The sequence below is a fragment of the Echiichthys vipera genome (assembly GCF_963691815.1).
Source record: "Echiichthys vipera genome assembly, chromosome: 16".
NCBI classification, from domain to species: Eukaryota; Metazoa; Chordata; class Actinopteri; order Perciformes; family Trachinidae; genus Echiichthys; species Echiichthys vipera.
In genome coordinates, this window is record NC_139841.1 from 5,596,588 (window position 1) to 5,613,725 (window position 17,138).

Sequence of the window (17,138 nt, forward strand, 5' to 3'; positions counted from 1 at the left end):
TCAAATCAAGAAACTGCAGCAATATCAATGTGAGAAAGATGTATCAACCCTAACACCGTTTTTATCAGCTCATATCATAGTGCAACAAAAGTCTACCAAAATGAAGTTCCTATCATTTTTATTAGAAAAATATAAAATGCCTCTGATATGTCGCATAAAAATCCTTTCTGAGATATTTCCACTGTCAGCTTCCTTTTCCGTGACCTGAGCAGAGACAGCAGCTGTGTGTGTTGGATGCTGCAGTGGAAATATTGGTAATCTGTGCAGCTGCCTCTTCAGTGATTTGGTGATTGTTTGAGGACTGAGAGGCTGCAGAGGTGCTGTAATCTGAGGATTAGCTGCAGGATTACACAGATTACATCTGATTACAGCTCAGATTATCTCTCCTGTTATAAAATAAAACTGGATCCTCTCTAAATTCGGCACTGTTTTTTTAAAATAGTAAATAATAGAAACAAAAATATATGTGGGTAAGAAGATACGGTGATAATGTAGTGTTAGATGTGTAAGGAGAGTTGTTAAGTGTGTGACCCTGTGTTGTCCTGTGTCAGGGAGCGGTCAGTGAACGTGTCGGAGCCGGAGTCTTTGGAGCTGACAGTCTCCAACCTGAAACCAGAGGAGAGCTACAGCTTCAGAGTCATCGCTTACAACGACGTGGGGCCAGGAGAGAGCTCGGCCCCCCTGAGGATCACCACCAAACCTGACCGTACGACACACACACACACACACACACACACACCACACACACACACAAACAAAACCATCTGAATCTTGAATCTGTGCTCTTTGTTTTGTCTATCTTGTACTTTAATTTTTTTCTAAACATTTTGTTCACACAGAACGTGAATAATACGCGCCCAAAAGCAGTGGGATTTTTTCCAGCTCAAGGTCGAACTTTTTCCGAGCTTTTTCATTGTTAACAAAGACCACTCTTTAATCACTGTTTTATTTATGAGGATTACAAAACAGTAATAAAGTTTTCTGTCTGAGCCAAGACGTCAAATTGTATTACTCATTCAACCTTAAAGGCAGCACACAACCCTCCCCCTCTGTCCTTACCTTTCAGAGTAAAAGCCCTAGACACTTCTTAGCTAAATGTTTGTCAGTAGGAACTCTTTTTAGACTCAGATCATTTTGGTAAAAGGAATCTCAATACAAAAGCTTACACCAGCTAAGACTATACAGTCTACTTACTTCAGATAGATAGACAGATAGTAAGTTGATCATCTGCCTGTGCATATTTCAAACCTTTCATTCAATTCACTATTCAAGTATTGCAAATTCCCAGATGAGTATTTGGCATTTTTGTATTGTTTGTCTGTCCCCCAGTGTGTAAAGGGCTTAATGATACTAACAATTCACAATGGAGAACTCTCTTAGAAGGGCTCACTGATAATACACACAGCTAGTCCTGTGATAACAGCACTTTACGGTAATATTCCCTATGGCTGGGGTTTTGCAAAGTTTGGAAAAAAACCCCTGATGTAGTCATCTAGTACCACTTGTGGTTTTTGATCTTGGCTAATACTTGAGACTTAAAATGGGATATGTTGGCTTGCGATAACCCAACTTATCGGAAGTCTGATACTAAATCACCAAAATGCCCCTTTGTTGTAACAGGCTTACCCTGTAACGCAGGGATATGCTCCATTCAAAGAGAACACGTCTTGTATAAATGTCGGAATATTTATTACTGAATACACCAAACCAAAAGCTAAATGAAATAACTATGTAACCCTCAAATAACAAGTCGAAAAGCTCTAAATGCCGGAGTTCTCTCTGTGTCTCTACAGTCCAGGTTCCCAGCAGGGTGGAGACTCTACAAGTTGAGGCTCTGTCTCCCACCTCCGTCCAGGTGAGCTGGGAGCCTCCCGGCCAACCAAATGGCCCCGTTCTGGGCTACAGACTGCTGTGGACCGAGAGCCCATCTGGAAAGGAACAGGTCAGCATCACTGCTGTAGCAGTACCCCCTGTACAGAACACCAGTCGCTTTGCAGAGTTTAATAAACATTTGAACACATTTCACATCACAAGTCACCAAAGCAAGAGAAAACAAAGTGTAATCAGTCCTCTGTGTTTGTGTTCAGAGTGTGGAGGTGAACGGACTCAACTACAAGATGGAGGGACTCAATAAGTTCACAGAGTACACAGTCCGAATTTTGGCCATCAACCGCTATGGACCTGGCACCGCTCAAGAGGCTGTCAGCGTCACCACCCAATCAGACGGTGAGCTCTACCTTTACATCTGCACCATTTATCCAATGTGGTCATTTCCATACATCAGTAAGCGAATACACCAGTTCACAAGTTCACTGCATGACCATGTGAGTCCAGAGAAGTAGTGTGACTGTTTTAGCAATATCACATGTGTTTGTGAAGTACTGAGCATATGACTGGATAAATGAGACTTGAGCCACTTTCACACAAGCACTGCAAACCTGAAATGATCTTACCCAGCCAGGCTGTATGTGAGAACGTACATCTCCAATTCAGACAGACAGGCCATCAAAACCCTGCCATCTCCCTAAGGAGCGTTTAATCTTAGAGTGAGCCCATGGGTGAATGCAGCCGCTCATTCTCTGGTGTATTCTCAGAGATTGAATGGGGCGCGCTGATGATGTTTATATCACGCTATGGTGAACATTGAAGCAAAACAAACATCCAAAAGTGAAGAAGAAGTGGGATTTACACAAAAACGGCAACAATAATATCTCACTGGAGAGACAACGAGATTCGAGGACGTCGACCGACACCGAAATCATCAGACAAATTCAGAAAATAACCAGAGACTCTGCTTTTTGTTACCTGAAATAATAAATTCTAGCTGCTCTCTGTGCGTAAATGTGCACCCAGCGACTCTCTTAATGTGGACACCGACACACTTGGCAGATGAAAAAAGATCAGCTATCTATCTGCTACATTCATATAATGGAATTAATGTTTTCATTAATGATGTTTTATTTCATCCACCTGAAACTCTGTTAATCAGAATGTTATTTTTTATGAACCCACCCATCGGTCGACAGGTTAAAGCTGCAGTCGGCAAGTCTGGCAGATGGAGCAAATTTTGTATGTTTACAACTCTCACGCCCTTCCCCCTCTACCGCTCCCTCCAATCAAGTTCTCGTCAGTGCGTGTGCACCAGATTCCTGTGAACGTGCCTGTGGCTAACTCACTCATAGATAGCAACTGCTAACGTTATTTAGCGTTTGCCTAGGCTCGAGGAGTGTGACTGTGATATTGTAACATGCGCGAGGGGGGATCTGTGGTGTGTGCACGAACTGTGCCTGAGAGTCAGCTCTGTGCTGAGTGAACAGGATGATACGGGTGGATTTTTGCAAAACAACAAGCTCTAGGTGCAGGTAGAGGCTGTTTTTTTTTTCTCCCAAAACTGGATGATTCATGTTGTTCTATCAGAGCTTCAGTGAATAGGATTAAACAAAAATTGCCGACTGCGACTTTGACTGTGTTGCCAATGGACATAACTCCAATTTAGGCATCACTCGTGCTCGGATTCTTTAAGAGCCCCCTCAAAGAGCACATTATAACCATTCCCTTTGAAGGGTTAATTCCTTGATGCAAGTGTCTCTGACTTGAACTTCCTGGAAGACAGTACATTGTCAGTGATGACCTCATGTTGTACTGTTGGGTAAATTAAATTGCAATACTTTCTTTCCATAATGATGCCTTCTCAGTCTCACTATGCTCCAACAACCATTTGCAATAGGAATCACATACTAAACATGCTGAGTTTATGAGAACATTTTTAATGAATATGATCCAGGTTTGCACAAGCTGAGTTCTATTTAAGAGATCAATACATCAATAAAATATTTGCAGTGCAAGTGCAGTAATATTCAAAGTGGCATCAGCATCTTTAGTTTGTGTATGTTGTTGAAGGTTGTAACATTTTCTCCACACAGCATTTCAAAGTAAAACTCATTCACTTAAGGGTATAAAAAACATATTAACATATAAATATTTCACACTGTGTGTTCAGAAAATGAAAGTGGGCTGAGAGTGTGTCTGCTGTCTGCAGTGTGACTGGTTTAAACCAGTCCATCTGCAGCCGTTCAGCTGAGACCAGAGAACTGCTGGACCAGGTGCTGCATATTACCTGACTGTGTGTGTGTGTGTGTGTGTGTGTGTGGGGGTGTGTGTGTTGGAGAGGCACAATTGGTTTGGATGAAGGAGCAAGAAATACAGAAAAAAAGAGCAGAGCAACAGCATTCCACACCTTTTTTTCCCCGTAACACACATTTTCCCCCATTTTCCCATTTTCCAATTCCCGCATTAAACAATCTGAGTGGAAACACTGAAAATAAAAGAGATGAAACAGAACTAAACTGCTCCTAACTCAAATGCTTATAGAACAGCAGCAGCTAGGGTTTGGTAATATGATACAGTTTTCCAACCGGCCAACGTGAGCCCTGCAACTGGTGATATATATATTAGCCCAGGCTAGGTGTGGGGGCTGTCCTGGGATCAGCTGGGAGATGTGTTCAAGCAATGAGGAAAGAAATGGAAAGTGTTTTGAAGCCACCCTGTTGATGTCATCCATAAATGACGACTACGGCAACCTGTTGGTATGGAGAGTTATTTCCTTTCACGCAGGTTCAGACATACATGCTAGTTGGCTGTCGGCTGCAGTCTTTGCAGTGTGTTCATGTGCAACTTTTTGGGCTAGATACAGGCGATGAGATGCGATGTAACAGTTGGCATTCTTTGCAACTAGTTCTTTAAGGCCGTCTTGCCTTAAGAGTCCATGAGTCCCTGACCCTGAACTGCACCGTCTTAACCTTTGTTGAGTGGTCTGTTGACTTTGTTGAATAGTCTGCTGCCCCTGTATTACTGTAATCAACCAATCAATCAGGAAGTCATAACAGCTTCCTGTCCTTCAGTTTATGTGTTGGTGGAGGGCGGGGCTACACTTTGGTTTACATTTGGACCACAGACTGTGTCTCGAGTATCTTCCCTGAATGGGATATTCAGATTGACATTCAGCTGCTGACTGCTGCTCTGTTGCCATTAACAAACTTACACACACACACACACACACACACACACACACACACACACACACACACACACACACACACACACACACACACACACACACACACACACACACACACACACAGTGACACACAGTGAGAGAGAATGGAGGCATCTGTCCAGCTGCAATCACACCATAAAAATGATCTGTAATAACACACGCAGATGCAGAGTAGCTGTATTGTGAATCTTCCGGCTGCGTCTCAATGATAACAATGACTTGTGGGCTAATTGAATCCCCAATAAAAGTGACACACACACACACAACCCCACACACACACACAATCAGTGAGCAGCTGAATCAACAGATAAGCTGCTGACAGTTAATCAGGCGTCTGGTTGGACAGACGCACAGTTTATTCAAACCAAAACACTTTTGATTCTCCATTTAAACGCCACACTCTGTCTCTGATTCACTGGTCAGGACTACATGTCCACTGCCCCTTCATCACCATCCTGCTCATCCTCTTCCTCCTGCTATTCATCCTCTTCATCGTTGTCTTGTTTTTAATTTTTTTTACCTTTGTTTCATGTTCCAGCTCTCAATGTTTTTTCTTGCCCTTTTTTGTTTGTTTCATTTGTTACCAACTGCAGTGCTGATATTGTTTTCAGTGTGTGTGTGTGTGTGTGTGTGTGTATGTGCGTGCGTGTGTGTGTGTGTGTGTGTGTGTGTGCTTGCGTGCGTGTGTGTGCGTGCGTGTGTGTGTGTGTGTGTGTGTGTGTGTGTGTGTTTGTCATCATGGCAAAAAGGGGTCATGAGACGTTTGCTGTAGAGAGAACTACCACAGAGGTGGTTTGGAGAATTTAGCCAGGTGTTTTGGTTGGTTTGGTTTATTTATGCATATAGAGAGACAAAGAAGGATCCAAAGGATAGGATGTGAAAGTGAGGAACATTTTTTTCCAACATGGTCCCTGATGGAAGATGATAGGACGTACAGCACATGCAAATACATACAGCACATTTTTAAGGGTTACAAACAACAACAACCACACATAAAAACCAGGAAAAATCCCAGAAGTTATAATAAAATAAATTACCCAGACCCCAGTCTTGAGTCTATTTTCCTAACTATCCACTTCATTCCACAAATAGACCTTAACTTATTGTTTAAAATACCTTTTAGTCGCTGCCATTTTAATATTAAGTGGAAGGCTATTATTCCAGTGTAGAAAAAAGACTTTCTTGCCTCACTGTTTACACTTGGCACCTTACATGTGCATGTTGAGTGTGCACCATCAAAATATGTCAGCCCAAGTAGTAAAGGGCTACTCCATTAATGATATTGAACATATGATTGAGTTTCAGTTGTTCAACCCTAAGCTTTACAGGCAGAAACTCCACCCTCTTAAACTCCTTTATTCCAACATGATGACTAGCGGGTTTAGACAGTATGAAACAGATCATGTTGTTTTGCATAACCTGCATCTTATTTCTCATTTTCCCCATCAGGCCACTGTACCGTGTTGAGCATGCATAGTCAAAGTGGCACTGAATGAGAGCTGAAACGAGGAGCTTTTTTATTTTGCTGTCAAACTGCCTTGTATTACGGTACAAGAATTTTAATTTGAAGGCACTTTTGTTCAGTAATTTCTCTGCAATGGCATGCCCTGTCAGTGTTGGATCCAGTGTAATACCAATATATGTAATTATAATTCTTCTAGTATTCTTTGTTTCAATTTCCTTTTTGTTACATGTGACTTTTGGAGCTTATGTCTCGTGCCAAATAAAATGCACTCAGATTCCAATAGGTGCAATGACAGTCTAACAGCCAATCTCTTATAGTTTTGAGATCTCCACTAAGAGTGTCTTGAATTTGAGGGAGGTCTTTTTCAGACACTAGTAGTGAGTAGTGTTGTTTTTGGCGGCCTGTTTTACTTTTAGTCTAGTCTAGTTTTAGTCGACTAAAAGTCTGACAGTTTTAGTCTAGTTTTAGTCGACTAAAGTCTGAGAGTTTAGTCTAGTTTTAGTCAAAGAAAATTGTATATTAGTCTCTTTTCAGTGATGCAATTATATTTAATCAATATAATAAAATGACCTAGTAGTATTGACGAAACCAACATTTTCTTTTAGCCAAACCCATGCAGATATCTTTAGTTTACAGCATGTACTGGTCTAGAAGAAGTAATCCAATTCATGTTGATGCCAAATTCAGTTCAGTGTTATTTGCTCTGTGAAATACAAAACTAGTGAAAGTATTTGGCCAACAAGGGGAAGTTTAGTGCACTTATAGAGTGAGCCAGTCTCTCAGGTAGGAACTAAAAACCCACTTTACACTCTCTCACAAATAAATACACATACACACGCTAGCCACGCGCGCGCACACACACACACACACACACACCTCCAGTGGCAAACGCTAAAGCTAGCGTTAAAACCCGACACATTAACCGTAGCCTCATGTCGCTTGAGGTGTGTGTGTGTGTGTGTGTGTGTGTGTGTGTGTGTGTGTGTGTGTGTGTGAGATGACACATGTCATGCGTCCGGTGGTAATCTTGTTTTGCTGCAGTGACGCACTCAGATCTCGGATGTTAAACGGTGCTCACAGTCAATCGGTCTGCTTCCTGTCTGTGCTGATGTCATCAGGATGATTGATTGACAGCCAAGCACTCAGCCACCACACCGACACTGTAAATAACATACTTTGAAATGAGGCGCTCAGGTCCAGTCTCTGACAGAAAGAAACTACTTTAAGTTGTGTTTACCCTAGCTTAGCATAAGACTGGAAGCAGGGAAGAACTGTTAGCATTCATCAAAAATAAAGAAATACACCAACAACTTGAAATTGATACTGAAGCTGATCTATTTATGAAACTGGTATTCATCTTCAGGTATGTTCTTTATTATATTCGAACATGTCAGATTGTTCCTTCAAATCCTCTGATCTAGGAGGTCCTGACATCACATTCACGTTAGCGTCTCTTCCATTGTCCCATTAGTGTCTCTGACAAGTGAAGCATGTTCCTGGAGTTACGGCCCATTTTCTAAAACATTCATACAGTGCATGATATAAGACCTTGAAACCCTCCTGATTTAACTTTTGTGCATCACTAGGAACATTTTTGCATTTTAAATCATTGATCATTTTGGCTGTGTTAATGCATATAAAATACATTTTGGCAAGGGTGTGGTTTTTATGCTTTCATGCCAGCGGCAGCCCTGGGGCATTATGTTTTCAGGTTGTCCATTCATCTTTATGTCTGTACTGTACATTTGCCCATACCTCCATCAGTATGTCCATCTGTCTCATTCATGTAAAACGATTTATCTGCAACCCCTGGAGTGAACGTCTTCAAATGTGTCGCAAAGGTCAACTTAAACTGATTAGATTTTTGGAGGTAAAAGGTCGCAGACAGCTCATACACTCAAAACACACCAACCACACTTTTATTGTCAGTTATCCAACATGTCTATGCATGCATGATGCCAAAATTGTCAAATCAATCCCACAAAAAAGAGTTTTAAAAAAAACGGTGAACCAGTCTTTTGAATAGCTCTTAGAAATGAAACGGAGCCATGAAATCCGGCTCACGCCTTTCTAGTCTTCTGACTACTCAAGGGACTTTCACACTACTTGTCACATTCACACAGATGTGGACATCTACATACCATCTAATCTAACCATTCACACCACATTTACACACCCATGCACAGCACGGGGAGCAATTCGGGGCCTTGCCCAAGGACACTTCGACCTATGGACCGGGGAAGCTGGGAATCGATCCGTCAATCTCTTGAATGGAGGACGCCCCACTCTACTATTGAGCCACAGCCGCCCCTATATGTGGACATGAGCTGTGATCCGTTTTTCCTTCTCATATTATTTCATCTCAAGGATCTTTAGAAGCCTGAAGAAGTGAAAGTATCCAGTTCATATGCTTATATATAAGAAAAGGTTATTTTCTAAAGGAACAAAAGAGAACGTCAGTAAGGTAACTTATACAAAAAAGATGCAGATTCCTTTGCACGCTGTAAACTTCAATCTCAACAATCTCAGTCTAAACAGAGTCAAAGCAGCCTGTTTTATATTTGTCTTATGCATAACCTAATACACAGTACTTACACAGTTCTCTTCTTTGTCTCTGCAGTACCCAGCGCTCCTCCTCAGAACATCACCTTAGAGGTTGTCCTGTCCAGGGTGAGTTTTTTTTATTACCTCCTCTCTCTGTCCACATTTGTACACTGTTACTTCAACAAACGGCTTCATTAATGGGGATAAATATCAGTAAAGATGAAACTTTAAAGAGATTTTTATACATTTTCAAGACAGATGTGAACGTTTTGCATGATCACTCTGAGACAGCCTGAGCTTGTTATTCCAATGGTTGCCTACATAAACTATTAAACAGTCATGGCCGATTTCCCAGGTTCCTCCACCTGACACACATTTAAACTATGACACTACCATCAGTCAACAGCCGCTCTCTGGTGATTTGGCCTTATTTCACTGATTGATATACATATTTCCCAACTCATTTACTTTTCCTCTGGTTACTGTCCAAGCTGCTCATGTGAGTAATGGGATGAAAATAGTGTAGAGGACCCTATAACATATTTTCATGGTGAAAAACTCCAGTTCTACCACAAAACACATGCAGAAAACTGACCTCCATGCCCACTGACACAGCATCCCGGGCTAGACACAGGTATCTGTCCACTGTCCTGTCCTCTGTTTCTTAGAATGTGTCTAATTCAGCAAAAGGTCTAAGAGAAAAAATATATGAAAAGAGTTTAGTTGACTTTATTTTCCCTTCAAGAAAATGTTTGCTTTCAGTATCGATTAAAAATACAACAGAAGCCTTGAAGTACAAAATACCGCACACAGTGAAAGGGACGGGTGCATGCTGGTGTCCTGAAAAAAGGAAGATAACTATTGTAGTTTGGCCTGTTAATTTGTCCACTTATCTTACTTACTGTCTGCAGTTGCAGCAGCAGAAGCTGTGATACACAGCTCATGGAGATTATTTTGATTGCTGCAATTTGCCTTAAAAACATAACTGAGTCAAATCTGAACACACAGACATGATGCATCTATTTCCAGATTCTGTCTGATGTCTGTTGTGGATAAACATCCATAAATGTGTTTAGAAATCACAAATAAAAAAAGAAACGCTCCATATACTGTAACTCCAGTTTGCCTGGGGATAATCACAGTTTTCTTCAGTACCAAAAAATTGTCTATTCTTAATTATATAAGTTCTTTGACGACTAACATTTATACAATTTTGTTAACTAATTGATTAGTTGATTTTATGGACAGGAGCCTCATAACAGAAAAACAAAACTCCAACTGCTTGTTCTATGTTAAAATGTAATTCTGAGATAAAATCATCCCATGGACTTTTTTGGCACTTACAGTACATACATCAAATAAGCCGTCGAGACAGTTTCTTTCACTTAAAAATTATCAACGGAGAAATCCGGGAGAGTCAATAACAGCTGAATGTGGCTGAAGTGCCAAAAAAAGACCATGAATTACGAATTACACATTTAACGCCCAGCCCAGATTCGAAGCTGGAACCCTCTTGCTGTGAGGCAACAGTGCTAACCATCACAACACTATGCCACCCAAAATATAATATATGTGAAATATATAGGCTATATATAAATGGACACAAACCAAAAGAGCAAAACAAGCAGGTTAGATTAAATTATAACCTAATAGCCAATAACATCCGCTTCTTTCACTCTCTCTTCAAATATTAATATACAGCATCCAAAATATGCTTGCAGGGGCAGATTGTGTTGCAGTCAAGTTCACGTTATGTTTGAAAACAATCATGTTTTCATAATTGTTGTCTGTTGACTGCATTCAGGTCAGATCAGGCTACATTTGCATGAGCACAGCAATGCCAGCAGTGATCAGGCTTTTTGTTCTTTTTTTTTACATAAACTGAGAACTTGCTGTAATAATAATCCTGCTGACGCCACAGGATTGAGTCTGATGATACAGAGGAAATGGGGTTTAGAGATTTGCTTAAAGTCAGCTGCTATTCTGCCAATGATCCCACTGTCTTAACTTGGGTGTGTGTACAAAACCACAGGAAATCAATTACTGTTTGATGCTGGTTTTGTGTCAGAAGATTTGAATAATTACTAAAGGTATCCATTAAATTATGCACCATACATCCGAAAGTTATAGACTGCAGATGTAATCCTGCAGCTGATGGCTAACAAACAGCTGTGAACGATCATCAGGAATCAGACATCACCATAGCCGAGCTTCACCCAGAGCTGAGTCTTGAGCAACTTATTTTCCACATGACATGTTGGCTCGTTAAAAGGAAAGGTTTACCTCGATAAGGGGGCAGCCCTATTATCAAGGCAATAAGAAATGTCTCCTTATTTTCTTGTGTAGATCCATTTTTATTGGAGATTAGCACTTCTGAAGTTTTGCTTTGCTTTAGTGTCAGAATGTTCTGGAGATATTTGGTTTGTGCAAAACGGGTCAAATATGTCCATCAGTGATTTACGGGCTAGGGATCAGTCATGATCTGTGTTCACATTCCCTTCTTCCATTGGAATGAAAATACTTGTCTCCTAAAGAGGTGTGTCGGGGTCGTGCCTGGTATGTGGTGTAAGAAGAACGTCACAGGTCTTGCTCTCACTCTTGTTTACTCTTTAATCTAGTATTAAAAGCAGAAACACACAATGCTGTCATCAGCGATGTTAACCAACTGCATGCGTTCAGATCTGTGTATCTTAAGGTGACCAGATTTCTGAGACACAATCCGGGGACATTTTCGGTTCAGAGGCGTAAAAACCTCCAAAACGTGTTTTTGTCTTTGAAAAACTGACCCAGGGACACTGCCCTTACCATTCATAAAGCAGTTTCTCTCACCTCACCTCAGCCTGGCATGATACATCTCCTCTTGTTGTACATTATTAATGTCTTATTGTGAATGGTCCCTATCTTTAGATAAATAAGTGTTAAATTAAAAATTACAAATGAAAGCCAAACTACCTTACACCTGACAAACCTAAAAATATATTCAATGTAGTAATATTGTCTGTTTCTGAAATAAAGGCATATGTTGCTTCACTGGCTGCCACAGCCTGGGAAGAATAAAATGTTCAAAAGACAACCCAACAGATGCTCATCTGCTTTCAAGTTGACCTGTGTTCACCAGAGCCAAACTAAACTGGATATTATATGTAGCCTTCCCATTTTGAAAGGAAGACTTTTTAAACTTTTGGTACATCCTGCTGCTGTTGGAATATTATTGTAATGATTGTTTAGCTCTAAGCATTTGAACCATGCTAACACGACTGGAAGAAGCTCAAGAATATTCACAATGAAGAGGTGGGTCTGTCACCACAGTAACACACAGTGACTTAGATAAGTGACTTCAATCTGACTACTGATGTGGAAATAGTAATATGTTAGACTAGCCTACTGCTTACTGGAAAAAAGGAGTCAGATTAGAGTAGTGTTACTAGGTAGGCTAACATGTTAGTGGCATCACTGGTCATCACAGACACTGACGGGCTGGCACAAGTTGGTGATGAATAGTTTATAATAAGTTTCTGGTGGTTTTATTTAATGACAAGTTACCAACTACCTCTAAGGAGCTACAGTTACACTGAAGTGTCATAATAATAAAACTGTGTGCTGTAGAGTAGTACTCAACAGTTTTTAGTTGCATCGCTGCTAATAATGTTAAATAGATAAATAAATAAATAAAGACAAATGGAATTGTTTCATCACACACATCATAGATAATAAACACACATAAATCAAAGGTAAAATAACATATAACATGGATGATAAATGGCAATACTTACAAGAACTCCTTTGGTTCTCCTTTCTAAACAGTGTTATTTCACTGTGTGTGCATGTGCGTGTGTACTACAGCTGGATGAATGGATGCATGAATTCCATGAAAGAATCTCGTAGCTGTAACACAGCTATTCCACCAATCAAAATACCTGAAATATGGGCATTCTAGATGGGCATTGTGCCCTGAGCTCTGGGCTGGAGGCGCTTGTTCTGGCTTTATCCTGCTTGAGTCGTAGGGTGCGCAGTATGTGTTGTTTAGTCAACATTTACGTTTTCTTCATTTTTTCTTATATTCTATTTCCGGATCTTTCAGTCACAGTAAAAACCGGGGACATTTCCCTCTGGTCACCCCAGTGTATCTGAGAGCAGAATGACAAATAAAATAATAGACATAAGAATTACGGCAGACAGGAAGTCAGTTCTTGAGTCAGCAGTAAAGTAGCATTAGCTTGACAAGATTGGAAGCCAGCTAGCGAGTAAGCTACGTGGCTAGATAGTTAGCATTAGCTAACACAAAACATGTATAAAATCATCATTTCTGCAGGGAAATATCTGTAACTTTCAGAATACATAGTTGTATCATTCACAGTCAAAATGCACATTACTGACCATCTTATAAATCTAAAACATTAAACAAAAAGTAATTGTTTGAACATCGCTCAGTTTCAGCCTTCAGACGGACATACATAGTTTTGAAGAAGAGTCAATTAGTTGGTGCATATATCGTCCTGTATTTTTATTTGAAATGACCCTCCCTACAATATGCCTGAACGCAATCAGTTAACAGTGAAATACAGTACAGCTGATATGAAGAGAAAAACTGAACTTGTAACATGGGATGACTGTATATACTCTACTTTATTTACAGGAGAGGTCTGTGTGTGAGTGCATCCTTCCACCAAGAAGCATTTCTGCCTCCACAATTTACACAGTATTGTTTTTCTTGCACCCCAAGCATTTGCCTCTACTGCCTTTACCAGTAGCCAGCTCTGCCGCGCCTGTTGTAAAATTTTCTCTTTTAGTCCTCAATTTTTTTTCACATAGCTCAGAAAGCGGCAGCAGAAAATGATGAATGCTTCCAGAGGCCATATGAACGACTCATAATTTATGTCCATAAAGAGGAGGTTCAAACTGTCTGTGGAGAGCTGACCTCATTTAGTTTCTGTCTACTTATTTTCCTGCATGTGATTGATATTTCTCTGCTGATCTGCTTTCAGCTCAGGGCTGATCGATCAGTGATGTCAGAGCTGCTTGACAGTTCACAGCCTCATGATAGATAAATGTTTGTTAAAGTTACAATCTTGATAGTGATCAAACAGTAACCACCGTGTCAGAAGAGAAGATTTCAACACGTAGACGACCGGCCTTTTTGAGGGACTTAAATGAATCTGTGTCCTTGTAAAGTTTCAATCTTCTTGAAATTACAGACTGTGATCGACTATGCACCTGTTGTGTGACACAGTGGCGTGCCTTGTTTCAAAGGTGGTGCATTTTTGACACAGGACGCATCAAATCATAATCAACTTTGATCAAATGAATCGGTCCAACATAGGGGCGGGGCTTCAAGGCTCTACGCCCTGATTCCAAGATTTCCGAGTCAATAACTGAAGTTAAACAGAAGATTAAAGCAGATTGTGAACCGCTCGCTATCTAAGCTAGTGTCGTATCATTAAAAAAACAACAACAGGGAAAATAAGAATGCTTCTCTAATAATCGACCAGCATGTTTCTAATTAGCGTCAAATGGACGAAAAAGGAGATGCAGTGAGATAACACCACTTAAACACAAATCAGCACTTTTACAGGTACTGTGGTGTGGTCCTGATTTGAGCAGCTTTCCCCTTATAAACTTCTCACAGATCATCTGAATTCATGATAATTTTGTTTGTTTTTGATTTGGAAGCCTCTCTTGTATTTGGCGTGCTTCAACAAATACCTTGCTACTTAAACCCATGCTCTAATGATGTTGAAATGAATACCTTGTTTATTCCACCCTGGAGGAGACAAGACTTAGGTGTGTTTTCACGGGCTGATTTATTTACTGTGGTAAAACTGTTTACTACTTCAGGTGAGACTCTTGTGGATTCACTGAGCCCAGTTGTATTAATGTGTGATGATGTGCTGTAAGTCTCCATAGTAACCATTTCATTGTCTTGAGACTATTTTTTTTAACTTCAGCTCAGTGTATAAAATGAGCTACATATTGTGACTTGAGGATAATAACAGCCTCGTGAAAATGGGGATGGAGGGCTTTCCTGCATATGTTGATGATAAGGGGGTTTCTGAGCAATTTACTCAATAGCTCACTATTTTCTATGGTGTTCCTCAAGGTCTGGGTGTCGTGATGTGGTATTGTGGTGGGATTTCTAGGCAATTTTATGAAAATTCTTGAGTGGTAAAAAAAAAGGTTTACACTTAGCAACAAATCTGCACAACAAATAGTATCAAAACAAAAATTGCTGCAAAAACTTATGAAACATAAGAGAGCATGAAAATGGCAATCACATAATTCCATCATAATGTTGTAAGCACTTACACTCTAAACTTTCAACATGTGGTGCCTAACAAAACAATGTTTATTACATATGCGTGACTACAAAAACAAACATGCCACAGTGCTGAGCTGCATCTCAAATGAATCTTCAGGTTCCCAGATTTCAGAGGATGTACATCACTTTTATGTGACTGTTGACCTGCTCTCTCCCCCTGTGATGGCTCTCTAAAACCTAGTTTAGGCCCAGTTTAGATTTGCAAGGAAATTGTTTTAGAACTTTGCAGGTGAGAGTTGCAGCGGTTTGAACTGACCTGTCTCGTCTGGACTCACGCAGCTGGTTTTAGAACGTAACACACGTCACCTGTTTAAACAGCCAATTTAGTCTTAGCAAAGTCTGCTGGTCAAGTCACTGACAAACTGTCAGCTGGTGGAAATTGCAGTTCTGGACGGAGGCTCAACGAGCATGCGTGTGATACTACACATTTTATCCAGCTACGAAAAAAAGCCAGAAAAGTCGGAGGTTAGAGCAGAAGTACAGAGAGGCGTTGCTATGGAGATGATACACCTTCTCGCCTGGTCTCACTGGTGTTTCAGAACGTTGCAGACCTGAAATTTGAAAGTTTCAACTGGTCTCGTTGCGAATCTTTGTTCTGAACTGGGCTTTAGGGTTAACCTGTCTTCCTCCCTCTCCAACTCTTAAGCTATGGCTTATAACGCCGGTTACTTAACAGAAACAGTAATATCATCACTAAGGTGCTAATTATTATTACTATTATGTGGTAATTTTTCCTGATAAAGTTAAATGTATTAAAGCATGAAAATTCCACAGTTCATATTATGCTTATTTAATGGTAAAATCGATAAAAAATCCACATGTGAACTCCAGACTGTGCTGAACCCCTGCTGCATCCTGCTTTCTGCTTAATTACCCCACACACATAGTCAAATGTGTGTGTGTGTGTGTGTGTGTGTGTGTGTGTGTGTGTGTGTGTGTGTGTGTGTGTGTGTGTGTGTGTGTGTGTGTGTGTGTGTGTGTGTGTGTGTGTGTGTGTGTGTGTGTGTGTGTGTGTGTGTGTGGGTGGGTGAGTCCAGCCACGGTCAGTTTCTCTGCAGCTTGTTGCTGAAGGGAAAAAAATATGAATATTTCTGCTCCCGTCAAGTTTCTGCCGTCGAACCAACTTTTCACACAAATCTGACATTTCCTCCACTTTCCTCCAGTCAGTGGAGTGTTCCTGTCAGTGTGTGTGTGTGTGTGTGTGTGTGTGTGTGTGTGTGTGTGTGTGTGTGTGTGTGTGTGTGTGTGTGTGTGTGTGTGTGTGTGTGTGTGTGTGTGTGTGTGTGTGTGTGTGTGTGTGTGTGTGTTGTTCCGTGCTTGGTTGAACACACAGCCAGAGTTTACAGTATGTCAGTCTGTGGGGTTTTTACCCAGAATTCTCCAGAGTCCAGCTCTGGTCACTGTCTCCATGGCTTTCAGAGTCAGGATCAGGGGTGGATGCTGAAAACATCTAGCATACTGCAAACCTTTAACTCCACTCGGGCTCTAAGAATAGCTCTTGGAAAGGTTCCTGTTAGAGTGATTAAACCTCCCACTGTGTCACTGCAGGAGTCCGATGTGTTACTCTGGAGAACCTGGAGACTCATTTAACCATTCATTAAAAGAACCAGCAGTGAAGGGTCCAGCTGGGCTCAGTGTGAAGTGTTCATTTGACTTCTGAGGACATGAAAGTGGTTTGGAGTCCATTATGAAAACTCTCAGTTGATATCTGTCAAGAGACTGTGTAAGTCATAATTCATTCACTTCCATGTGTTACC

At 40.7% G+C, this 17,138-nt stretch overlaps 1 protein-coding gene across 1 annotated transcript in view; it reads left to right on the plus strand.

Annotated features, from left to right (window-relative positions):
- The window catches only part of dcc (DCC netrin 1 receptor), a gene marked incomplete at both ends in the record, with an annotated part of 329,103 nt that overhangs the window by 193,427 nt on the left and 118,538 nt on the right, over positions 1–17,138 (plus strand). Inside the window, 4 exons of the mRNA XM_083929753.1 lie at positions 552–706; positions 1,794–1,942; positions 2,088–2,226; positions 9,142–9,191. Of these exons, the coding sequence (XP_083785879.1) occupies positions 552–706; positions 1,794–1,942; positions 2,088–2,226; positions 9,142–9,191 (493 nt within the window). The remainder of the gene's footprint in view (positions 1–551; positions 707–1,793; positions 1,943–2,087; positions 2,227–9,141; positions 9,192–17,138) is intronic.